The sequence below is a fragment of the Oncorhynchus mykiss genome, chromosome 17 (genome assembly GCF_057628025.1).
Source record: "Oncorhynchus mykiss isolate SJ-2025 chromosome 17, ASM5762802v1, whole genome shotgun sequence".
Classification (NCBI taxonomy): domain Eukaryota; kingdom Metazoa; phylum Chordata; class Actinopteri; order Salmoniformes; family Salmonidae; genus Oncorhynchus; species Oncorhynchus mykiss.
In genome coordinates this window covers 58,073,088-58,098,167 of record NC_143038.1, presented here as the reverse complement: position 1 = coordinate 58,098,167, position 25,080 = coordinate 58,073,088, and the positions used below count along the sequence as shown (strand labels likewise).

Sequence of the window (25,080 nt, the reverse complement as noted above, 5' to 3'; positions counted from 1 at the left end):
CTTCAATAATATGATCATATTTTATGGAGATTATAATTATGAGGCAGTGGCCCTAAAGTGATAATGTTAGCTACAGATCACACAATTATGAAGCACTACTACCTCTGGTCTTCAGCGGGGGTGTTATCATACTTCTAGGTAACCATCCAATGTTTTCCTTTTGTACAAATTGAATGAACTATATCAAAAAATATTTACAAATAACTATTTTTTATAAAAATGTGGTATACCAAGGGACATTCCAATCAATAAACTGGTTTATAGTATAGTGATTCCTAACTTCAGACAAAGTTTAACCTATACTACCACCGTGTCCCTCCCCTCTGGGTTAATATTGCACACAAAACTCAGAGTAACACATTTATGAGGGCATTTTTCAAAGGAGCCTTTGGCTTGGTCATCGAAGGACCTTTGTGCTCAGATGAGAGAAAAACAACATGTTCTTGCCAAACCCAGATGACGCTATGAACTATTGCAGTATAGTACAAGGCCTTACATATATCATAGGAGATAACCGACACATACCGGAAATACATTAGTCTAATGCGTATATTGTTATTGTATTACTGCATTTGTGCTGCCGCTCAGCTTCCCTTGACATATTCTCTGAAAATATTGGCTAGATGAACGTCTACCACATGTAAAGCAAAGGCTACAGAGGGAAGAGAGATGATTTCCCTTGCAAAGTGGCCCACAAATACCCAGATGTTAAACTGAGACTCAAAAAATGATTGCCCTCAACATTATCATTCATATATATATATAAAAAAAAAAAAGATCTCCATAGTGATCACGTCTCATAATACAATGATCAGCATGTTTAAGCATTGGGCTTCGGGACATACTGTCACTGGTTCCAAGTACTCATTGTGAGGTTGGAGAGTGTACATGTAATAAAAAAAGTGATAGATGAAAAATGATACGTAAAATACTCCTTTATTTTAAGTGTAAGCAATAAAGTACATACATTGATATAATAACACGTAACTGCTTTCGCAGTACTCAGATTTAGTTTGTTCGATTCTGGGTAAACTTTTAACATTGCTATACTAGACATGATAGATCAGAAGTATGGTATCTGAGAGATGATATAGACTGGTTTTTACATCAGAAGTGAATGGATTTCTGTAGGAGTTAGATGGCTTTGGGAATGTGTAGGGGAGACGGGTGGAGAGCTTAGAACCTAACAATGTCACTGAGGAAAAGAGGGTGATGTATAATTATGTCAGGACATGTTATTTTTAGCCATCAGGGATCCTCTGGGTGGAGAAGAGACACCGTCTGGTATCAATAACCATGACAGCCTTGGAGTTGGGGAGGAGTGAGCACTTTGGGGTAGAGGTCAGGTTAGATGAAGTGAGGAAGAACAGATATCACTAAAGTTCTGTCTAACAACAGAGATGCATTGGCTGTTCAGTTGCAAAGGAGACTCAGCCTAGGAGAAAGGGTTAAATATCCGTGCTTGTGTGAAAAGAGTTTGTCTGAATTACAGCTGTAACGACTCTTTGGGAAGAATTCAACTTGGTTAAGCTTCTCTAGTGTCCGTGAGTTATTTACTCAAAATTGGAACCTAACAAGTTAAACTGAATGTTAGAATGCTGTATAATAAAATGTTAGTTACAGACAAAATGTCTCATCTAAAATGTTCATCAAATATCAATTTATGAATTGCAATTACAGTATTTCTCAAATAAATCTTTGGACAATCTTATTGTTTCAATATATTTTTTTTTAAATCATAAAAACTATATATAGATTGTGTCTTACTGCACAATGTCTACACTTAAAAACATTACATTTTGTAGCAAAAATAGTCAAGGCAAATTACAGTATATCCATCGCCTGTCTACTGCCATTTGACGTCAGTTTCTAAAGTAGAAATGTTCAAACAGGGGTCAAAGAAAAGGGACAGATTCACAATAAAAATAGGAAGAAGGCTACATCACAACACAGACACAGTGACACATACTTTCAAATTCTAAACTCTAAGGAAGACTAATTCTCAAATGTCATATTGCTCTTTAAACCCATTTGTTTCAAGTAGTGTATACCTACAAAACACAGAGCGGTTTCTACAACACCCTCCACCTTCAAGCCCCTGCAGCCCTGTAAGTCCTGTTAGTGTAAACATCTAGCCCTTGGCCATGTGCCCATGCCCACACTGTCCATCAGCAGGCCAGGGTTATGTCCCTGCCTCTGTCTCCGCTCTTTCTGGGCATTGCATGCTCTGTGCAGCCCAGGCCCCAGGGCCATGTTGGTGAGGTCCACCAGCTCACGGCGGTGGGACAGCATGGTCACCATGTGCTCCAGCTTGGAGCGGATGGTGGAGTAGTGATACTGACGCTCTTTGGTCAGCTTGCGGAAGCACTCCCTCAGGTTCCCATCAGGGGGTGGAGTACAGTGACGGATTGCAGGGCGACGGTCCACCCCATGGGGGGCGAGGTGCTGCCTGGGGGAGGTAGAGACAGAATCTGAGGAGGCGGCAGCTTCACTCTGAATGTTGTTGGTCTGAGTCGTGGTGCTGGTAATTGGAGTAAATGTAGCCTTGTTGGGGGAGAGGTGCTTAGTGTACTGAGTCAGATCAGTCTGCACTCCAAGGTCCACCGCAGGGCAGCTGGTCTGGGTGGAGACATGACAGCAGGTAGGGACGGAGGGTGTGACCTGCACATCCACTGCTGATGTGGCAGTGGCAGGGTCACCTGTGGGCAGGCACTGGGCGGCACTTCCAGCCAGGACCTCCTGCATGTGTCGCTGCTCCATCCAGTCTTCCCCTATGGTGGAGGAGGCCGACACCGGGCTGCTCTTCCCAGTCATTTCTCTGGAGGGCGGCACTGCCACAGCCTGGGCCCGGCTGGGTGTGCTGGTCAGACAGACAGTTTTCCCCAATACTTCCAGACAGACAGGCTTGACTGGGGGCCTCTCTTTGCACGGCTGAGGGGATGAGGTGACGGGGTGTTTGATGAGAAGGTGGTCGTAGATGCCACTGTTTCGGGCACTGGCTGGGCCCCTGGTAATAACAGGCATGGACTGAGCGTACAGAATCCGGAACTCCTCATCAAAGTTCTCAGTGATCTGGCCAGACAACTCGATCATGTTGCTGCTGTTTAGTTTCCCATCAGTCCAATTGAACCTAAGAATGTAAGCAAAGGGCTTTACAGTTGTATACCCCATATCAGTCAAATAAGGGATGGCAAAGTCACTCACCTCAGCTAGGTTCATACAAGTTGAAAGTATTGAGTGTTTTATAGGCTTTTTGCTCGGGGGTCTTGTAAAAAAAACTGGGACATTTTTCAATGCTATACTGCATATAATTATGTGGTAGCAAAGCAAGAAGTCTTTACCTGTAGGAGCCTGTAGTCACTCTGTTCCCATCAATCAACATGAACCGTTCATGAACCTTCCCAGTAATCTTGGCCCCTGACCGCATGAAGTATGTACCACCAGTTATGGTCCGCACTCGCATTTGCTTTGTTGAGGAATGAAACAAAAACAGTATGAAATACAAGCCAGTCACAGGTCACTTATTAAATACTGAATTATCATGCTTCTAAATCAGTAATAAAATATCAGCTTATCTGCGATAAGACATGACACACAGGTGGAGTCAAAACAACATATACCTTAAGATCGTCCAGGCGCACATTGATGTTGTTGCACATTTTGAGGAATGCCGGCACACAGGACCAGTCCAGCAGGATGTAGACTGGAACTCTGCGCTGTGTGCACGCCTCCTGGAGATCCTTAAAGATGTCCAGGTCTGTCAGAGAGTCTGTCACTATGGCGATCACCTGTAATGGTAAATCAAATCATTCGTTAGTCAAAGCACCATTGATATAGGCCCAGTTTACAATTTAAAAGAGGCTGCTCTTCTGCCTTACTATTTGTGAGGCGGGGTCACTCTAAATGGGCTCTTATACATGCTTGTGCAAACAAAGCAGGTCTTAATCAAACATTAAGAAGGAGAAAACACTAAGTGGCGCCTCTATTGGCCACACTCTCTCTGTCGTGTATCTAGATGAGCCTCACTGCAGTCAACTGTGGTCTGCTGCCATGGCAATCATCTTTAATGCTTGGACTGCAAACAAATGTGTTTCTATGACATGGACAATCTGGACAATCAACAATAACTCAATAGCTTACAGATCAAGGGCCATTTGGGGCATTTCCTAAATTGTTATTCTGAAACTGATGCTGATCAACTATAAGGCCTGAAGCAGAGAGAGTAATTAAATTCACTGTAAATACAAAGATGTAACTCAACTCTGATTTCTCCCACTTAGCTGTAAACCTAACTACAGCTCACCTACACACAGAGGCAGATGACACACAAGGCTAAGCATTAAGAAAAGTGCACACCAGCACTATTACATGTGAAAAGCATGTTCAGACACATTCATTAATGTACTATTACTGTAGGCACTCCTCTGAACCAGACTTGGAGTTGAAGCTTTTCATCAATCTCGCCATTCTGGAACGCTAACTCATCAGGATGGTAAGGAAACTGCATTAAACTGACAGTTCCAAACACGTCCAGAAATGTGTTGAGTTTGAACATGTGACTAACAAATGTTAGTCACATGGGTGATATAGTTTTCAAAAAGACTATCTGTGAATTATAAGAAAATGCAACAGTACTTTAAATATGACTATTGAGAAGAGCATCACAGTATAAAGGTTCATCCAGACCCCAGAAAGATGTAGTGTATTCGGAAAGTATTCAAACCGCTTACCCTATTCCACATTTTGTTACATTACAGCCTTATTCTAAAATGGATGAAATATTTTCCCCCTCAATCTACAGACAATACCCCATAATGACAGTGAAAAGACGGCCACTCTTCCTAGAGATGGCCCCCCGGCCAAACTGAGCAATCGGGGGAGAAGGGTCTTGGTCAGGGAGGTGACCAAGAACCTGATGGTCATGCTAACAGAACCCTAGAGGTCTTCTGTTGAGATGGGAGAACCATATCTGTAGCACTCCACCAATCAGGCCTTTATGGTAGAGTGGCCAGATTGAAGTCACTCCTCAGTAAATGGCATATTACAACCCACTTGGAGTTAGCCTAAAGGCACCTAAAGGACTCTCAGACCATGAGAAACAAGATTTTCTGGCCTGAACTATTTGGCCTGAATGCCAAGCGTCACATCTGGAAGAAATCTGTCACCATCCCTGCGGTGCATCATGCTGTGGGGATGTTTTTTAGCGGCTGGGACTGGGAGACTAGTCAGGATGGAGGAAAAGTTGAACGGAGCAAAGTTGAACATACAGTACCTTGATGAAAACCTGCTCCAGAGTGCTCAGGACTTCAATGACCCTAAGCACACAGCAAAGACAACGCAGGGGTGGCTTTGGGACAAGTCTCTGAATGTCCTTGAGTGGCTCAAACTTGAACCTGATAAAACATCTCTGGAGAGACCTGAAAATAGCTGTGCAGTAACACTCCCCATCCAACCTGACAGAGCTTGAGAGGATCTGCAGAGAAGAATGGGAGAAACTCCCCAAATACAGGTGTGCCAAGTGTCATACCCAACAAGACTCGAGGCTGTAATCGCTGCAAAAGTGCTTCAACAAAGTACTGAGTAAAGGGTCTGAATACTTTTGTAAATGTAATTTTTTTTATACATTTCATGGGGTATTGAGTGCAGATTGATGGGGGGGGGGGGATGAACAATGTAATCGATTTTAGAATAAGGCCGTAATGTAAGAAAATTTTCAAAAAGTCAACGTCTGAATACATCCCGAATGCACTGTATATAGGCCTAGAATACCAGTCAGTTAGTGAGTGAGTGCTTTGGATGGTCACGTTTGAGTAAATAGACACACCCAGGGTCAGGAGCCGATTGACTGACTGACTCAAATCAAACAATCAATACGTGACTGGTATCGTTTGAATTTTACATCTGAGGTGTACAAAATTTAGTAAAATAGCAAAATGGTTCTTTCCATAGGCTATAGGCCTAGTCCTGAAATAATCTGTATAAATAAGGCCATAAATTGTAAATAAGAATTTGTTCTTACCGGACTTGCCTAGTTAAATAAAGGTTACATTTTTAAAAATGCACACATTAAACACTGTAGTCTACAGAGCCGACTAAGCTCAACAATTTAGTTGATGTTACTGTGGTCACCATTTGAGTGTTTTGTTAATGCATTACCTCCTTGGCACTTTGAATCATTCTTCTCGCAGCTTCCTTGCAACTATAGATGCATTCTCCATAACTGGGTTGGAAGTGGGCGACAGCACGAGTGACTCCTCGGTAAGAGCCCGATGTAAAGGCGGGCCAGCCGATTTCCAACAGCGGTGGCTCCACGTCCGAGACCTCGGGGAAGTAAGTGACCGAGGAGCAGTCCATGGAGCTGCTTACCGACTGTTCAAAAATCACGTCCTCCGCGTGGAGGGACACACCGCGTGGAACCACCGCAGCACGGCCAATGCGTCTGATCTCGTCATCCGAGAGAAAGTTCGGTATTCTCTCTTTTCTTAGAAATCCCAAAAACGAATCAACTCCACCTGAAATAAGTTCCTCTAACGCCAGTCGGTGCCTTTCGTTGTATAACTCCTTTACATTCAAATCATTTTCCTGTCTTCTTGACGGCCACCTTACAGGTGAATCTTCCAAACATTGCGATAGAGCCATAACGTTAAGTTAACTATTTAGAATAGACAGTAACCATTCAATTCAGTGTCCCTCGTGATATAATGTAGCCTAACCAGAAGAAGCAAATTTGTATTTTGCAATTTACTCAGTTCCAGCCCATCCGCAGTCAGTATTGGCTACTCGAAAATTAGGAACCAGAATCGTGTAGACAAGCCTGCGCTATACACCTGTCACTCCGCTATAAGCGCTCGCTCATTGGCCAGCAGTTTGAATTTGGAGGCAAACAAACCCTATCCAGTATCCACTCTCAAGTCACGACCTCAAATGCCCGGACTAGCCTACTGTAGAACGACTGTACATTTTGACACTACGAAAAATCACGGAAGGAGTAGGCTATATCATATGATTATAAAACTAAGCACAAGCCTAATTATCTGACTGGCGACATTTATGTCCCTAATATTTAAAAAGGAGACCACGTAATCATTAATCATGTGTGTTATCAAGTTACGTTAGTTGTGGTATCATGGTATAGATCATGTATGTGTAGTTTATGCCTAATAATTCAAACGTTTAAACAGTGTAGTTGGCAATAAAATGAATAATTAACCTTGCAATTAAAATCATGGACGCAATGTCCCAATGCCACATATTGGAACCTTCTGTTTTTACCACAAGTCTATAACCAAGGAGTAAGACCATGTACATTTTTACAGACACGATGAAGGTTCACGGTAGGCCTTTGGGTATAGGCCTGGTCTGAAGTAAGCTATATCATATGATGATAAAATAGCACGTCTAATTGGCTGATTTATCATGACATTGATTCCTAATATTTAAAAATAATACCAGCCCAGCATGATTTAAAGTGATTGATAAGGTCTATGTATTCCTGAATTGAATTCAAAAGATTAAACATGTTGTTGGCAATCAAAATAATAATTATCATCTGGCAATGCAAATGAAGGAGTCAATGTCCCCATATTGCCACATATGGTGCCTTATTTTTACGCACACGTACTGTATAACCAACCAAGGAGTAAGAGCTTAGTCTTTGGTATACCTTATTTGTTTAATGGACCAGTGAAGCTAGCTAGCTATGACCTCAGATGGATTGTCCCTCGATGAATCTTGAGTCAGTAAAGCTGGAAAATGTAAATAGAAATAGGATATGGCGCGTCGGTGCAACATATTTGTGGCATGAGCTATCCACCCCTTTACGCGCACTATTCATTACACTGAGCAGGCCTTTTTGATATTCAGGGACAATCTCACTCTCAACGTTCCTGTGGTTCGACAGACGAGGCGCCTTAACACACGTTAAATTGGCAAAACAGAGTTACCTAATTATTATGTAGCCTTTTCATTAGGCTAGACTGCTTTCATTATGTGGCAGATAATACATTTTCTGATAGGAAAGGACGTCAAAATTATTAAGCCACATCTTTGGCAAATTCTCAAATACACTGTTCAGTTTTCAACAGGCAGACATCAAAATTATGACCGACCGTGGTTCGTGTCCAACACTTTCGCTTCGTTAGAGCGTATCTCTCTATACATTCACCGTCCAACCCCCGCCCTTCTCCAAAATTTAGATGAAAGGGTTTAGGATGTTGGGTGACGCTCTGAATCACGTGTTCATAGGAAATACACTCCGTATAATTTTTGGCTAACTCGTCCTGCCGCCGACCACAGTTGTTTTCTGTCCATACAGTGTGCGAGGAGAGGTAATGTACCTTGCTGTGGTCACTGTCGGACGGGTTCACGCCAGTTTATCGGGTTCAACTGAGGAGAGGACCCACCCCCCTCCTCTCAAAGCGCAACGAACGGAGCTAATCTAATATTAATAATTTCTATATTAATGTCGTATTCCATTTTCCCCCGGTCCAACTATCAAGGTAAGGACACTTTTCCTTGTAGCCTACAATAGAATAGCTCTAATTATTTTTTGTATAATCACAGATAGTTTACTCCAATTCTGTCTATTGAATTGTATCTGGTGCTGTAGTCTAGGCAGTATATATGAAGTCGCCAATATATAAAATGGCGACAGTAGGTGGGGGGTGCCGAGTTAGGATTTTTGGGAATATGTTTTATTCTAACGTTACAGTATGAGTTGAAGATAGTCGCAAATAGCCCAAACACCGAGCCAATGTTTGCCAACAGGCTACTGGAGTGAAAGGGTTAACTCGACTTTTTGTTACAGTTTCAAGAATGTAGTCTACTCAACGTTGTACTTGCCCTCTCGCACGCTACAATGTGACGTTTCTGATTAATTTATTGCACAACGCTGAATATTTCCCCTGCTTTTTGAGCGAGTCAGTGCTGACTATTTCAGTATCCAAGTTCTAAGGACTTTTTATATAACGAATACATAATCTTATTGGATGTGATGTCGGGTAGTCTAATTTAGACGACCAGACGTCCGGCTGGATTTACTACCCAAAATGTCTTCCTTTTTAATCTATGAATTTTAAAGCGACGTTAATCCTTCCTTTCAGTTAATCAGTTCAGTAGGCTAATGTATGATGTTTAATTGCAGACATTGTTGTTTTAGCCTATGTATTGAACAATCTTGTTTTCCCACCTGCTACTGCCTTGCGTTGATGCTTAGACCTCGACAATCAACTGCATTTTGGGAGCTGTCATCATTTTTTCGTCTGTATTTTTTAATGTGTCAAACTGTCAGAATATTGTACACTGTAAACTTTTCCTCAGGATTCCAATCTCACTAAAACAGACAAGACAGCGCACATTATTCATGTGTAGCCAATTAATTGACCCTGTAAAATCAAATTTTTTGTTGTCTCTTAGCTGGCCATCATGCCTACACTTTATATTGGACCATAAGATGGTATTCTACTATTGGTCTAAATATTCAACCTTCTAATCAGGGGAAATGTGTGAGTGATTCATGCACATGCAATGAGCCAGGGGCATCATGCCCATTGGAACTGAAGGAGCATGTCATGCTACCAGTGGTATAGGAAATATAATTTAAGGTTACTAAACTAGAATGAATATGCAGACACCTAATTTGACCATTATTGCCCCCTCAAAATACATAGATGCATGAAGTTCGTAAAAGAGCCTCATTCTGCTCCTATGCTTTGCAGATGTCTCTCCTTACTGACTAATACAAAGCTAGACAAGCTAGCTCCCATAGCTTGGCTCCTCTAGGCTAGCTAGGTTCAGCCTAGTCCAGTGAGTGTGTCTGTGTAGAGGTTTGCACTCTTCTAGGCGGTTACACTGGGGGAATGTCAATTCCCTTTGTGGATCCCTGGGAACGTTCTTCCATCTCCCTTCTCGGAACTGTTCTAATGAGGCCAGGCATATTGCTTTTTATCCTGACTCCCTGCAATTAGGAACAGCTCACAGTTTTGGTTATGGCCATAACAGAGAGTGTTTGTATACACAGACACTGTGTAATGGGCAGAGAGTGCCCACCCCACTCTACAAAAAACATCCTTGTATGCCACTCCTTAGTTACTGTACGAATATACCGCTTTGAGGATTAAATGTTCTGTCTATTGACACCAGTCAGATAATATTTGTATGTCTTTGGCTTAGGTTTCACTGTGCCGTATAGTCATTGCCAGAGCACCCTCAAGGAGGTCATATGGTCGTGATTTGCAGTTTTAGCTGACATCGAGTGTATAACATTCCTCGAGTTCAGAGAGGAAAATCAGCTATCTAATGCCAACCAGATCTATTTCCCAGCAGTTCTGTACAAACAACCATATTCGTGATAACAGCACCCCCTCCTCACAAAAACAGTCCCATAAGCATACTACTTAGAGAGCTTTGTTATGTTAGTCTGAAAGTCTATACCACTCTGTTTGGGTTTGCTCTTATTCTCTCCTATTCATCGTATGGTATTGCTTTTGTCTTAGGAGTATCGAGGCACAAAGCGATCGAAAGCCTCCCTGAGACAGCATGTTTGCTCAGTTCCAACCAAAAGAAACTTCTCTGCACTCGTGGAAGAAAAAAACTGGGGGCTAGAGAGGAGAGAGCCCCTGCCACTTTCTCTGTCCCGTGCAAGAAAGGTTTGGTCAGCAGGAGCTGGCATTTGCCAAGCTCTGGTACTTACAAGAGGCTGTGATGTCAGCCATTTTAGGTTGGACAGTACAATGCGCGATACGCCGCCATTTTTCTTAGTTTTTCTTTTTAAGTTGCCATATCAATGGCCTGGAGTCCAAGATACAGAACTGAAGGAGATATATTAATTAAAAAAACACAGAAATAGGTTCTCATTACTCAGGATTTTTTTTTACACATTTTTGGTCTGTCATTCAGCCAGGCCATAGAGGAAGGCTTTGGTGAACAATATAAGATTGTGATGGATGACATGAAAATGCATTTGAACAGAACAAGAGATGCTTTGGCAGTGTACATTATACTGTATTACAATACCCCAGTCCTCAGACCTCTGTGCCAATTTTACAAGACGACACTGACAGGATGTCCTTTGCAATGTATATATCCCACATTTGTCTTTTATGAAAGGACTGTCACAAACACTTAATCAGTAGAGTGGACTGTGCAGTCGAACAGGTATTTTTGTATTGTCGTTGTGAGAAGGTGTCTTTACCACTGCCTCACCCAACCCCAATGGTCCGGAACAACTAAGCCAAGACTGGCATTTTCAAAGATGGCACAGCAGGAAGATTAACTTTGTCCTTTGCCTGGCATAAAAGGTGGTCATTTATGTGTGTGTGTGCGTGTGTGCGTAAATGCGTCTGGTGGGTGTAGTCGAGAGACTCCTCTGTGTGTGGTGTGGTGGGCAAGGAGAAGAGAGGGGTTGCTATGGCAATGTTAACACATGAGTGGCACCGCCGACTGGTCTCCCAGCGGACCGGGCTGCAGTCATGGAGGTAAGGGGGGCAAGGAGGAGACGGTTGACAACACCTGCGTCTCTCAGCAGGCATTCACACGTTCACACACTCTTACTCATATACTGGTACACACATAAATACATAGAACAGACAAACACACACACACGCCCTGAAGACACAGTCAAACACAGAATTAAGGGGCATACAAACGACCAGATGCTGAAGACGGATACACTGGGTTAACCACTTGCATCCTTGGCTGAAGGTGTGACAGTGGAGCTTACAACTCTGTAGTTAATGTGGATATTATGGACATACAAACATTAACCCATTAGAATACACTTGAATTATGATGTGCAAACTAAGTCGCAGCCATTCAGTCAAACACACATTACTAGACACAGAAATCATAATAGACACAGCAGACATCCAGACATGCAGGAAATTGAACAATGGCAAGTTGACAGACAGTCGTCTAAATAATGTTCCCAGTGCTGGATCACGTTTCTCTTATAAATGAGATGCCATTGTTCCCAACATCTTCCTTGTTCAGGGAAGTAATTGTTATCTGTTTCTGACTTATATTTGGATGTCCAGTTGATCCACTCACATGACTTTAATCTATTTAATGAACATTTGGCAGAAGATGTACTCCTAAACAGATTTTTCGTATTGTTTAGGTGTGTCTATCAGGAACTGCTTTGTCTGTCCCACACCCACTTATGCCAGGCACAGTTTCTGTTGATTTTCAACTCAAAACCAGGGAAGCAGGCTGAGGCTGTCAGACTTTCAAGACAGTCGTGGATCACTGAAATGCTAATATATGGAAAACAAATGTTGTCATAAAACAGCCAAGATTTCTCATCAGCCCTTGTGTGACTGCAGCACCACAGACTGTTTACTGGCAGTTGAGTTTAAAGAGAAATATTTCTGAAAGCTTTGGTGTAAAACGATGTTGAAGAGAACAGGCAAGAAGGGTGTGTGTTGTGTGCGTGTATTGGAGGAAGTTGAATACTAAAACACTTTCTCTGTCATAATCACCCAGCTGTCTGTCTGGGTCTGCTTTCCCTGTGTCGTTCTTCTCTGTCCCCTCACTCCTCAGTCATGTGACCAGCGACATGGCATTGCAAATACCAATCTGTTTGCAAATGTCAACAGTGCGAGTGCCTATGGGCTATTTTATTGAATGTGTACCACTTTACACCCCTTCAGATATGAAGCCACATTTTTTCTTAACATTTTATTATAAAAAGCCAAACATGAAGTAGTCTCTTGAAATGAAATCATGCTGGCTGAGTTGAGCACACAAGGTAATACGAGGACTTTGCTTGTGAAGAGTGAGCGGAGGTGTTCTAAGAGCTTGTCTGAGAGCTCTGTCACTTTGCCTCAGTTCAGATCAGTACTCACCAGAGATGAAACTCTTTTAATCTCAGCTATAGAGCCAGTGCCAGTATCGGGACATATGACACACCAGGAGACGGTGCTCGTCTGAGTCGTCTCCTTCAGCGCTGAAACACGAGGCCCCTCTTTTCAGAGTGCACCATTCATTGGCTCCAGTCCCTGTCTGGGAAGCCCTTGTCTTGTGTCTGATCGCACGTCTTGCTCGCTAGATAATGCACCCCATTCTTTTGAAAGGTGACCTGGTTCTTTATGTACCCTTGCTCAACTTTTGGCCTGTCTTTGGTTTGTCATGCAGGAAATTTGATGTTTTAGGAGGAGAGATACCAGGGCAACGGCTGTCTTGCCACTAGAATATTGCTCAGCACAGTACTCCTGTCCTGGACCACATCCACACAGGCTACATCAAATAACTTATTAGTGCTCAGATAACATTATTTTCCATCACATGGTATTTTTTTAAATGGCATGGCCTTTGTATTTTTTTACCCCTTTTTCTCCCCAATTTCATGGTATCCAATTAGTAGTTACAGTCTTGTCTCATTGCTGCAACTCCCGTACGGACTCGGGAGAGGTGAAGGTCAAGAGCCGCGTGTCCTCCGAAACCCAACCCAACCAAGCCTCAATGCTTCTTGACACAATGCCCATTTAACCCGGAAGCCAGCCATACCAATGTGTCGGAGGAAACACCGTACACCTGGCGACAGTGTCAGCGTGCACTGTGCCCGGCCCGCCACAGGAGTCGCTAGTGCACGATGGGACAAGGACATCACTGCCGGCCAAACCCTCCACTAACCCAGACGACGCTGGGCCAATTGTGCGCCGTCCCATGGATCTCCCGGTCGCGGTTGGCTGTGACAGCCTGGAATCGAACCCAGAATCTTTAGTGGCGCAGTGGTCTAAGGCTGTGCCACTATAGATTATGGGAAGCCCCTCAAGTTGGAAAATCTGGCATCTTTCTAGAGCTCGGATTTTCTCACCTGAAGATCACTGAGATCGTGATTCAACCTTGTTTTTTTTTCTAGAGTTCCCAGTTGTCTTGAAAGCACCATTTGTCACTTGCCACATCATCATGATTGCATCATCATCATGATGTGGCTTGTCTGATGGTGCTTTCAAGACAACTGGGAACTTGGAAAAGAACAAGGTCAAATCATGACCTCAGTGATCTTCAAGTCGGAAAGCAAGAGCTCTAGAAAGATGCCTGAGTTTCCTACTTGGAATGCCGAGTTCCAAGTCGGAGATTTCCGGGTTCCCAGTTGTTTTGAACGCAGCATCAGTACCAGTCTCTTTTAGTCTGGTTACCGGTCTTTTTAGCTAACATTCCACTCCTTGCCACTCTCGTCATTTGCTTTCGGCAATCTCAACGTTCAATATAGAGCCGGATTTATGGCACAGTTGCTGATTGGTAGTTGGAAACAACATTAATATTTTCCATGACAACGTAATGTATCAACAGTGGACTAATGAAAAACACACCAAAACAGTGTTTTTAGTGGATTTTTCCTTTAACTACGGTATCATAACCAGTAACTTAACTTCATCGGCTGCCCATCCACTGTCCACACTATACTAAAACCATAGCATCACATTTTATTAGATGAGCACGAGAAGACCAGACTCTTGCATGAGAGCTATAGCCTTCGTCTCAATGGAATGCACTCACTAAACCTGCTGTCAGGGGTTAATTGTGTGCTGTATAATGACCTCTCCGCTGGCTAAACATACAGCAAATGCCCACGTCTGGATGCAGCAAACCGGGATTACTCCATAAGAGGCTGGTGACCTATTTTTTTGTGGTGTTTTTTTTTTGTTGTTGAAAGGGAGCCATCATTCGAAATAAAAAGAGGCAGTTACAAAAAGGACGTCATAGCCCATCTGGGATCAGCATGTATTGTGGGCAGTCATTTGAATTCCGGAACAGGTTCATTTTTTATTTACCGACCAGCAGGCCATGGTGAATGCATACATGTGACTCCATTCAGTTTCACTGGCTGAAGACATATTGTTTTGTTTTAGGAGTGTAGCCATGTTCAAGAGAATGCGGATGACTGTAAATCATTTGACTTAAGATTTCAATAACGTAATAGTGTGCTCATTCTGCATACTGAGCAGTGGGCTCCATTGTAATATATAAAGTAATAACACTCCTTGTAATAAATACTTTTAAGCACTGAGAGCGGCACTGATGAGGATGATGATGAACATTCGCTAAAGAGAGCTTACACATGTCTATCTACCAAAGCATCATGATATCTCTGTGAGAACTAGATGAATCAAGAGCAGTTTTCAACACCACATCACACATCAACAAATTCACAGCAAGAGAGGCAGAGAGAGGGAGAGACATAAATATATAGAGAGAGAAAGAGAAAAAATATGTGTGGGGAGGGTAGGGTTCACCAAGAGTGCAGCGAGTAAGAGAAGCCGATTCGTGTTCTCACTTTCTGATTCTGTTTTTGTGCTCAGAATGTTGTTACATATGATAGAGTGCCCAGAGAAACAATCATTATGAGATATTTAGCTACATAACTGTAGAAACAGAATAAGCGGAAATCACTGACCTGTGTCCTGAAGCGGTTTCAAACTGCATTAAGGGGTGTGCGTGCATATGTGAAATTTTAAGCAATTGTGAGGAATGTCATGCGTGAGTGTTTTACAGTACAAAGGGGGTATTCATGGATGGATAGGCATCATGCACCCCAAAAATCTGACGGGGCACAAAGTACGTGAGGATGGCTGGGGGTTGGTCTGGAAGGGGGATAGGCCCCCGGTCCAGAAGATGGAGAATTTAACATTTTTCAAACACCTGAAATAGCTTTTTCCTCCAATCTAGAGCCATAATCATTATGCTTAATTCAATGCATTATTGAGCTGTCTGTATCCTCCTGACTGGTGGTTCGTACATTTAAAACGTATTTATATGATATATACACAGTGGGGAGAACAAGTATTTGATACACTGCCGATTTTGCAGGTTTTCCTACTTACAAAGCATGTAGTCTGTCATTTTTATCATAGGTACACTTCAACTTTGAGAGACGGAATCTAAAACAAAAATCCAGACAATCACATTGTATGATTTTTAAGTAATTAATTTGCATTTTTTTCACATCAGTGACTCAACCCACTCAAGTGACACACCCCTCCTAGAGACAGCATAAAAGAGCACCAGTAAGCCAGTGACTCAGCCCCTGTAATAGGGTTAGAGGCAGAGAATCCCAGTGGAGAGAGGGGAACCGGCCAGGCAAAGACAGCAAGGGCGGTTCGTTGCTCCAGAGCCTTTCCATTCACCTTCACACTCCTGGGCCAGACTACACTCAATCATATGACCCACTGAAGAGATGAGTCTTCAGTAAAGACTTAAAGGTTGAGACCGAGTCTGCGTCTCTCACATGGGTAGGCCGGACCCTTGCCTTAACAGGAAGCCAGCGTAGGGTGGCTAGCACTGGAGTAATATGATCACATTTTGGGGTTCTAGTTAGGATTCTAGCAGCCTTATTTAGCACTAACTGAAGTTTATTTAGTGCTTTATCTGGGTAGCCAGAAAGTAGAGCATTGCAGTAGTCTAACCTAGAAGTTACAAAAGCCTCGATTAATTTTCCTGCATCCTTTTTGGACAGAACGTTTCAGATTTTTGCAATGTTATGTAGATGGGAAAAAGCTGTCCTTGAAACAGTCTTGTTATGTTCGTCAAAAGAGAGATCAGGGTCCAGAGTAACGCCGAGGTCCTTCACAGTTTTATTTGAGACGACTGTACAACCATCAAGATTAATTGTCTGATTCAACAGAAGATCTCTTTGTTTCTTGGGATCTAGAACAAGCATCTCTGTTTTGTCCGAGTTTAAAAGTAGAAAGTTTGCAGCCATCCACTTCCTTATGTCTGAAACACAGGCTTCTAGCGAGGGCAATTTTGGGGCTTCACCATGTTTCATTGAAATGTACAGCTGTGTGTCATCCGCATAGCAGTGAAAGTTAACATTATGTTTTCGAATGACATCCCCAAGAGGTAAAAGATATAGTGAAAACAATAGTGGTCCTAAAACGGAACCTTGAGGAACACCGAAATTTACAGTTGATTTGTCAGAGGACAAACCATTCAAAGAAACACATTTGATATGATAAGATTTAAACCAGGCCAGAACTTGTCCGTGTAGACAATTTTGGTTTTCCAATCTCTCCAAAAGAATGTGGTGATCGATGCTATCAAAAGCAGCACTAAGGTCTAGGAGCACGAGGACAGATGCAGAGCCTCGGTCTGACGCCAATTAAAGGTAATTTACCACCTTCACAAGTGCAGTCTCAGTGCTATAATGGGGTCTAAAACAAGACTGAAGCATTTCGTATACATTGTTTGTCTTCAGAAAGGCAGTGAGTTGCTGCGCAACAGCTTTTTCTAAAAATTCTAGAGAGGAATGGAAGATTCGATATAGGCCGATAGTTTTTAATATTTTATGGGTCGAGGCTTTATTACTGCCACTTTTAGTGAGTTTGGTTTACATCCGGTGGATAGAGAGCCGTTTATTATGTTCAACATAAGAGGGCCAAGCACAGGAAGCAGCTCTTTCAGTAGTTTAGTTGGAATAGGGTCCAGTATGCAGCTTGAAGGTTTAGAGGCCATGATTACTTTCATCATTGTGTCAAGAGATATAGTACTAAAACACTTGAGTGTCTCTCTTGATCCTAGGTCCTGGCAGAGTTGTGCAGATTCAGGCCAACTGAGCTTTAGAGGAATACGCAGATTTAAAGAGGAGTCCGTAATTTGCTTTTTAATGATCATGATCTTTTCTTCAAAGAAGTTCATGAATGTATTACTGCTGAAGTGAAAGCCATCCTCTCTTGGGGAATGCACTAGGTATTACAGAGAGATAGATTTTTTTTAAATTAAATAAATAATTTCTTAAACCGGACAGATCTGGGGGTGCACATGCCCCAGTGTCCCCTATGGGTATGAAGCCTCTGCATGGATGTGTGTGTGTGCCAACACTCATACCAAACATCATAAATATGTGAACAGTGGCTCAAATGTGAACAGTGGCTCTCATCCAAGGTTGGCAGAAGAGTTTGGCATTAATATGAGGCACATGATCAGGATGCTCATTAGACACTCGCTGATGGTATGGGTAGGGGGTTAAGGACCCATATAGAAGGATAGGATACAACCATCGTTTTTTTACTGACAGTGTAAAAATAACTAAATAACTAAATAGCTAATAACCAATTGTGTGTGGTGTTATTCTTATAAGGAATGATTTACCTTATCACATATTTGTTCTGTTTTCTCTCCTATAGGTTCCCAGTGAACTGCTAAAACAGTCTAACCCTAACTCATCGTGTGAGAGGAGCCCCAGAAGCTTAGGGCAAACATGAAGCAACACTGTGAAGTCATCGCGGCTGGCCCATGACACTTAAACTCTCAGCCCTATCCACAAACCACTCGCCCTCCGTTACCATACGGGACAACCAGTCAGTCACCCATCATCTGCACACAGCTACATTACAATGGCCAGCAAAAGGAAGTCAACAGTGCCCTGTATGATCACATCCAAAAGCAAACACATGCGTGAGGAGATCATACTTGGCTGCCTTCCTGAGCTCCTACCCACAATCCCAGAGGACAGCATCCTCAGTATATCTGGAGAAGACAGAGGCCATTTCTCCCATGATTCCTCCAGACCTGAAAGGGGCGACAAATGGCAGAAAGGTAGCACATACAGCTGCCCACCCTGCCGCTTTGAGTCCAGAGAGCTGAACTACTTTTTGGACCACCTGCACAACTGCCACATAGACTTCAGGGCCCAACCCTGCTTCTCCTGCCTGAACTGTGGTGTGTCAGTGGTCAGATTTGAGGCCCTGGCCCTGCACAATGCTAAAGCACACCCTGGGGTGTCAGGGGGCTCTGTCTCCACTTCCCTGCATGTCAGGAAGAGAGATGGTGGGACCACCGTAGAGCAGAGTCTGTTCACGACCAATGGGGAGGACTCGAGCGATACTGCAATCTTTCTCACTAAAACACCTATAGTGAGGGTGATGAAGGCCAAGGGAGAACACAAGAAGATTGTGGTTTCCCACACGGTGGAGGTGCAGAGGATAGACACTGGGAAGAAAATGGAGCGGACAGACCCCACCATGTTGACGAATGTGCCTGAACTACAAAATGGGTCTCTCAGTGGGACCGGTGGTGCTGCTATGCTGAGAAACCCTGTCACTCATGTGATAACAACAACAGTGCCCAATCAAATCTATCACCAGCACAGCTCTCCCACCTTCTCCTCCATCTCGGATTCCAGCAAAAACCTTCCAAAGGTGATGATTCCCCTGAGCAGCATCCCCACTTATGATGCTGCCATGGACACCAGCAGCTTTCTCAAGACGTCCTTTGGTAAGTTCCCCTACCCGACCAAAGCTGAGCTCTGCTACCTGACTGTGGTCTCTGATTGGCCAGAGGAGCAGATCAAACTGTGGTTCACTGCCCAGAGACTCAAACAGGGGATCAGCTGGTCCCCCGAGGAGATAGAGGAGGCCAGGAGGAAGATGTTCAACACAGTCTTCCAAGGAACAGCACCCCAAAAACAGCCCCCCAAGCAACAGCACACAAATCATATTGTGACCCATCACACTGTCCATGCCCAGGCTGCTCCAGTGGGCCCCAGCCACCAGGCTGCCAAGGTGACCCATGGCAGTGTAGTGAGCAGGCATACTGGAGTCATATCCACTTCGGCTAGCATGTCAGCCGCTGGTCACCCGGTCACCACTAGGGTCTCTTATGCTACCCCAACCATGATCCCCCCAAAATATCAGACTGTAGTCAGCAGAACAACACAGGTAGTGGCCAGGAACACTATCCCCACTACTGTGGCCAGCCAGGAGTCTGACAAGACTGTTGCTCTGAGGCTGGGCAACAGTTGTGTCATTAGCACCAGCTGCAGAAGCAGCCGTAACAGTAGTAGTTGCAGTAGTAGCAGCAGTAACAGTAGTAGTTGCAGTAGTAGCAGCAGCATCAGTAGTAACTCCTCCATCAGTAGTAACGACAGGGACCATGGCACTAGGAAACCAATGAACAACATCAGTTCCAGCAACAGCATTGTCAGTTGCTCCTCCAACATTGGCAATAAAGATGACTGTAGCTCTGACAGCCATGATAAACCAAACAATCAAAGCAGCAGACATATTAGCATTGCATCTGTCTTGGAAGGCTTCAGCAACAGCAGCAACAAAGGTAAAGTGATCATGAGTAACACCAGCAAATCTAACGTTATCGCCTATAACATTCATAGCAATGGAAACACAGCTAACCAGGATCAGTACACATCAACAAAGTGCGATGGTGACAGTAACAACAACAATATCCACAAGTCCAAAAATGGCAGTTTTAGCAGTGGCTACTCCAGCACTAGAAATAATGACAGTGTCAACAACCTGAACCTTGCCAGCAAAGCCCAAAATGAAAACACCAGCATCAGTGTCATTACCAAAAGCAGCAGTAGCAGCAACAGCATATCTATCATTAAGGATGGCAAATGCATCAAGGAGGTTCCTATGAAAGCTTTTTCAGTCCTGCGGCAGCTTATCAAAGAGGAAGACCATTTTGGGGACGACAGAACCTGCCCTGAACTAAAAATTGACCCCATCAAGATCAACCTGCAGAGGCTCATGGTGAGCGATCCAGCTGCCAAACCTGGTTCAGAGGCCTTCCCTCCAGAGCTCAAGTCTGAGACACATGTCTCAGACCGGTCACACCCATCCAAGAAAAGCCCCCAGCAGGTGCACCTTTTGAGGCAGGCATTCACCAGCACACTGTGGCCCAGCAGCCAGCAGTATGAAGAGCTGAGTATCATGACGGGCCTGCCAAATCCAGAGGTGGTCCGCTGGTTCAGCGACAGCCGCTACATCCACCAGAACGGCCAGCTGAAATGGCTGGAGGGCTACCAGTGCCTACCAGTAGAGGGAGAGGAAGAAAAGGGCCGCAGAGACTCTGAAGCAGGGGCACTGATCAATCCCCAGAAGGTTCATAGGAAACTGGTGGAACTGGAGGTGAACAAGCAGCTTGATGAAGGACCTAAGGAGCTCCACTCGGGGCAGCTGGGATTCTGGTGGGGCGCAGACACACAGAGGCCACTGCTGAGTGCAACAGAGCCAGAGGAGACTGGGGAGAGAGGGAGAGCTGTGGAGACAGAAGAACTACATGGTCACTGGGCAGAGAGAGAGGAAGACCACCCTCAGCCGGTTAGCAGCCAGGCCTTTGGGGAGAAGCAGGCGGAGGCCAGGTGAGTTCTATCAGTTACCGTTGTCTAATAAAAATGACTCAATCTGTGATCACCCCATACCTTCATAGAATGTACTGTACAGTGCCTTGTGAAAGTATTCGCCCCCCTTGAACTTTGCGACCTTTTGCCACATTTCAGGCTTCAAACATAAAGATATAAAACTGTATTTTTTTGTGGAGAATCAACAACAAGTGGGACACAATCATGAAGTGGAACGACATTTATTGGATATTTCAAACTTCTTTAACAAATCAAAAACTGAAAAATTGTGCGTGCAAAATTATTCAGCCCCCTTAAGTTAATACTTTGTAGCGCCACCTTTTGCTGCGATTACAGCTGTAAGTCGCTTGGGGTATGTCTCTATCAGTTTTGCACATCGAGAGACTGACATTTTTTCCCATTCCTCCTTGCAAAACTCGAGCTCGAGCGAGGTTGGATGGAGAGCATTTGTGAACAGCAGTTTTCAGTTCTTTCCACAGATTCTCGATTGGATTCAGGTCTGGACTTTGACTTGGCCATTCTAACACCTGGATATGTTTATTTTTGAACCATTCCATTGTAGATTTTGCTTTATGTTTTGGATCATTGTCTTGTTGGAAGACAAATCTCCGTCCCAGTCTCAGGTCTTTTGCAGACTCCATCAGGTTTTCTTCCAGAATGGTCCTGTATTTGGCTCCATCCATCTTCCCATCAATTTTAACCATCTTCCCTGTCCCTGCTGAAGAAAAGCAGGCCCAAACCATGATGCTGCCACCACCATGTTTGACAGTGGGGATGGTGTGTTCAGCTGTGTTGCTTTTACGCCAAACATAACATTTTGCATTGTTGCCAAAAAGTTCAATTTTGGTTTCATCTGACCAGAGCACCTTCTTCCACATGTTTGGTGTGTCTCCCAGGTGGCTTGTGGCAAATTTAAACGACACTTTTTATGGATATCTTTAAGAAATGGCTTTCGTCTTGCCACTCTTCCATAAAGGCCAGATATAGTGCAATATACGACTGATTGTTGTCCTATGGACAGAGTCTCCCACCTCAGCTGTAGATCTCTGCAGTTCATCCAGAGTGATCATGGGCCTCTTGGCTGCATCTCTGATCAGTCTTCTCCTTGTATGAGCTGAAAGTTTAGTGGGACGGCCAGGTCTTGGTAGATTTGCAGTGGTCTGATACTCCTTCCATTTCAATATTATCGCTTGCACAGTGCTCCTTGGGATGTTTAAAGCTTGGGAATTTTTTTTGTATCCAAACCCGGCTTTAAACTTCTTCACAACAGTATCTCGGACCTGCCTGGTGTGTTCCTTGTTCTTCATGATGCTCTCTGCGCTCTCTGCGCAGTGCAGGTGCATTTATACGGAGACTTGATTACACACAGGTGGATTGTATTTATCATTATTAGTCAATTAGGTCAACATTGGATCATTCAGAGATCCTCACTGAACTTCTGGAGAGAGTTTGCTGCACTGAAAGTAAAGGGGCTGAATAATTTTGCACGCCCAATTTTTCAGTTTTTGATTTGTTAAAAAAGTTTGAAATATCCAATAAATGTCGTTCCACTTCATGATTGTGTCCCACTTGGTGTTGATTCTTCACAAAAAAATACAGTTTTATATCTTTATGTTTGAAGCCTGAAATGTGGCAAAAGGTCGCAAAGTTCAAGGGGGCCGAATACTTTCGCAAGGCACTGTATATGTTAGGTCAGTAGTTTACTTGTCAGGCTCTTTGAGACTGATCATGATGATTTTTCAAAGGTTAATATTGCTCCTTGGCCATAACAGAATGTCAAACACTATACTGTTGATTTCTACAGTAGCTATATATTGTTCTGAAACTGGATATGGTTTATTTAGGGCTTTGTAAACTGTGAAAAGTAAGTTTGTAGTTGTTACTGTGATTTCCGAAGAAACAAAAAAACCCAGGGAGGGAGTGTGGGTACTCATACAGAGTGGCTTTCACAGACAATCAAAGTTCTGTGTATTAGAAGGTCTGTGTATTTTTAGAAGAGTTGGAGTCTGGGCCATTGAATTATAGATTAAGAGAGAGTGCTAATATATGTGAATAAATCATGAAATGTGTCTTTTATGAGTTGGCTGCTACATAACTTAGTCTCTGATTTCCTACCACCTGTTGATGGTGCTGATTCTAAAGACACTTAATATGACGTGTATTCATGGGAAATGTAATTTAATCAGAACAATATCGTACTAATACGTGTGTGCACGCGTGTTGTGTGCATGTGTTTTCAGGGATCGTCTGAGGATAGAGCTGCTTGAAGTCTGATGGAGTGGCCCAAACGTACTAGGGGTACAGGATGGGTTGGCTGTCCGGCTTTACAGATGGCCATGGTCTGGTGTGTTCATTATGACAGCAGATGTGATTGTTGCTGGACCGTTGGACTGTAACTGTGAATACCCCCCCCCCCCTTATACCATCACTTCCTGCCATCCTCTAAAGAAATAACTTCTCACCATTGAGTCCTGTGATGTTCAAGCCTTTCTTCATGCTTCTTTGTGGTCATGTGGTGAATAGGATGATGCATGTAGAGGGCGGTAAGACATGAGACAGAAAGGAGGCGCACACTGACTGGACAACTGACTTGAGGGAAGATGGGAGAGGGATGTACAGTATATGATTCAAACTGCACTATAGAGGGTTTTCGTTGACTGGACAAAATGACAAGTGTCTAGGAGATGTTATTGTTGGCTTTGTGATATTTTTTACTTTTTTTTAGCAACCAGTACTTCACTGCCTTGAATTTTACTTTTCTCTGTAAAACATTTTTTTTCCCAATTCTTACTCTTCTTCTATAGTCACTGTAAGTCCAGAAGCAATTGAGCCTTTAGTTTTATTTAGCTCTGTATAAATGTTGGTGATCACTTAACAGTTCAGCTATACGCAACAGACAATACAATGGACTAGCAGACAGCAATGCTAAAACCACACTGCCCCAGAGTAAAGATATTGGCAGAGCGCTAACAGAATCAATACACTGCCCTGGCTTCATCTGCAAACCCAAACATAAAAGAAGCCTGTCATGCAAACGTTGCCTTACTCAGTCTGTCCATGCATTTATGACTGGTCTGCCCATCACTTATAGCTTTCCAGCTGCTGTGATGTTGAGATCAAAACAAGGTGCCAGTGCATTAGTCACTCCTGTGATGGTCTACATCTATGAATAAAAAAAATATGCTGCTTCTGTATTCTTGGAAAAGCTTAACATTCAGCTGTAATAATATGAAATATCATTACTGGCAAATGTTATAAAATAAAGGTAAATTTGATCAAATGCCCTGGAGGACACAGAGGTAGGTAGGTCTTGTGCTAGCTAGAGAGCCAAATGAAGAGATCTTTTCACTCTACTGAATTTTCATACAAACGTAGTCACTACATAAATCCTACAAAGCTGCATCTCTGATAAGCTGCTAAATAAGCGAAGAACGGTGCTATACCATCCAAATTGGAGGCGATCTCCTACCAGCAGTGTATGCACTTGTGAATGTTACCAATTTATTTTGGTCAGGAAAATGATATAAACAAATCTGGACTTACGGTGTTATGATCACTTTAACTTTTATGAAATAGTTTGATCAAAAAGCACTGTTGTATCATCCTTTCTACACTTTGAATCTTTACTGAATAAATACTCACTGAGAAACTGTTTACTTGTTTTTTATTGACACATTAAAAGCTATCACACCTGTAGAATGATTATAGTACATAACATTTGCTAATGGATATTTATATGGGTGTACTAATTTACATAAATTGCATTGAAGAATTGACAAACAAAGAATTGGCAGGTTATTTTATAAACACAGGTAGTGCCATCTACTGGTAGAGGACAAGTTGATGCACTGTTCTCTCCATTAAGAACTACATGCCAACAAGAAAAATCAATTGGTTAGGGAAATTGAGCTCTTGCTGCCATGGCAGCAGAAGTCTATAATCATTATTTCCAGTGTACTGTATTTGGCAAGTTGTAATCA

At 43.2% G+C, this 25,080-nt stretch overlaps 2 protein-coding genes across 3 annotated transcripts; one reads left to right on the top strand and one right to left on the bottom strand.

Moving 5' to 3' along the window:
* Positions 1-920: 920 nt before the first annotated feature.
* On the bottom strand, positions 921-8,348 carry sack1d (scaffolding CK1 anchoring protein D). Its single transcript, XM_021569737.3, has 4 exons — positions 6,157-8,348; positions 3,621-3,788; positions 3,342-3,466; positions 921-3,130 (listed from the first exon to the last, which is right to left on the bottom strand). Exons 1-4 carry the CDS (start codon positions 6,637-6,639, stop codon positions 2,119-2,121), a joined length of 1,788 nt encoding a protein of 595 aa, XP_021425412.3. The 5' UTR covers positions 6,640-8,348; the 3' UTR covers positions 921-2,118.
* Positions 8,241-24,749, top strand: LOC110494559 (zinc fingers and homeoboxes protein 3). 2 transcript variants are annotated; one of them, XM_021569731.3, is made up of 3 exons: positions 8,241-8,498; positions 18,126-21,100; positions 23,341-24,749. In XM_021569731.3, the coding sequence occupies exons 2-3, from the start codon at positions 18,336-18,338 to the stop codon at positions 23,372-23,374; spliced, it is 2,799 nt and encodes a 932-aa protein (XP_021425406.2). In that variant the 5' UTR covers positions 8,241-8,498; positions 18,126-18,335; the 3' UTR covers positions 23,375-24,749. The 2 variants fall into 2 exon arrangements, with proteins under 2 accessions (XP_021425406.2, XP_090062202.1); XM_090206076.1 differs by lacking the exon at positions 8,241-8,498 and adding an exon at positions 17,021-17,107.
* The last annotated feature ends 331 nt before the right edge of the window (positions 24,750-25,080 follow it).

Coding starts and splice junctions, on each gene's coding strand:
- sack1d (XM_021569737.3), bottom strand. CDS start 6,639: ATGGCTCTATCGCAATGTTTGGAAGATTCACCTGTAAGGTGGCCGTCA. Junction 3,789..6,156: donor TGATTCAAAGTGCCAAGGAG/GTAATGCATTAA, acceptor TTACCATTACAG/GTGATCGCCATAGTGACAGA. Junction 3,467..3,620: donor TGCGCCTGGACGATCTTAAG/GTATATGTTGTT, acceptor TCCTCAACAAAG/CAAATGCGAGTGCGGACCAT.
- LOC110494559 (XM_021569731.3), top strand. CDS start 18,336: ATGGCCAGCAAAAGGAAGTCAACAGTGCCCTGTATGATCACATCCAAA. Junction 21,101..23,340: donor GAGAAGCAGGCGGAGGCCAG/GTGAGTTCTATC, acceptor ATGTGTTTTCAG/GGATCGTCTGAGGATAGAGC.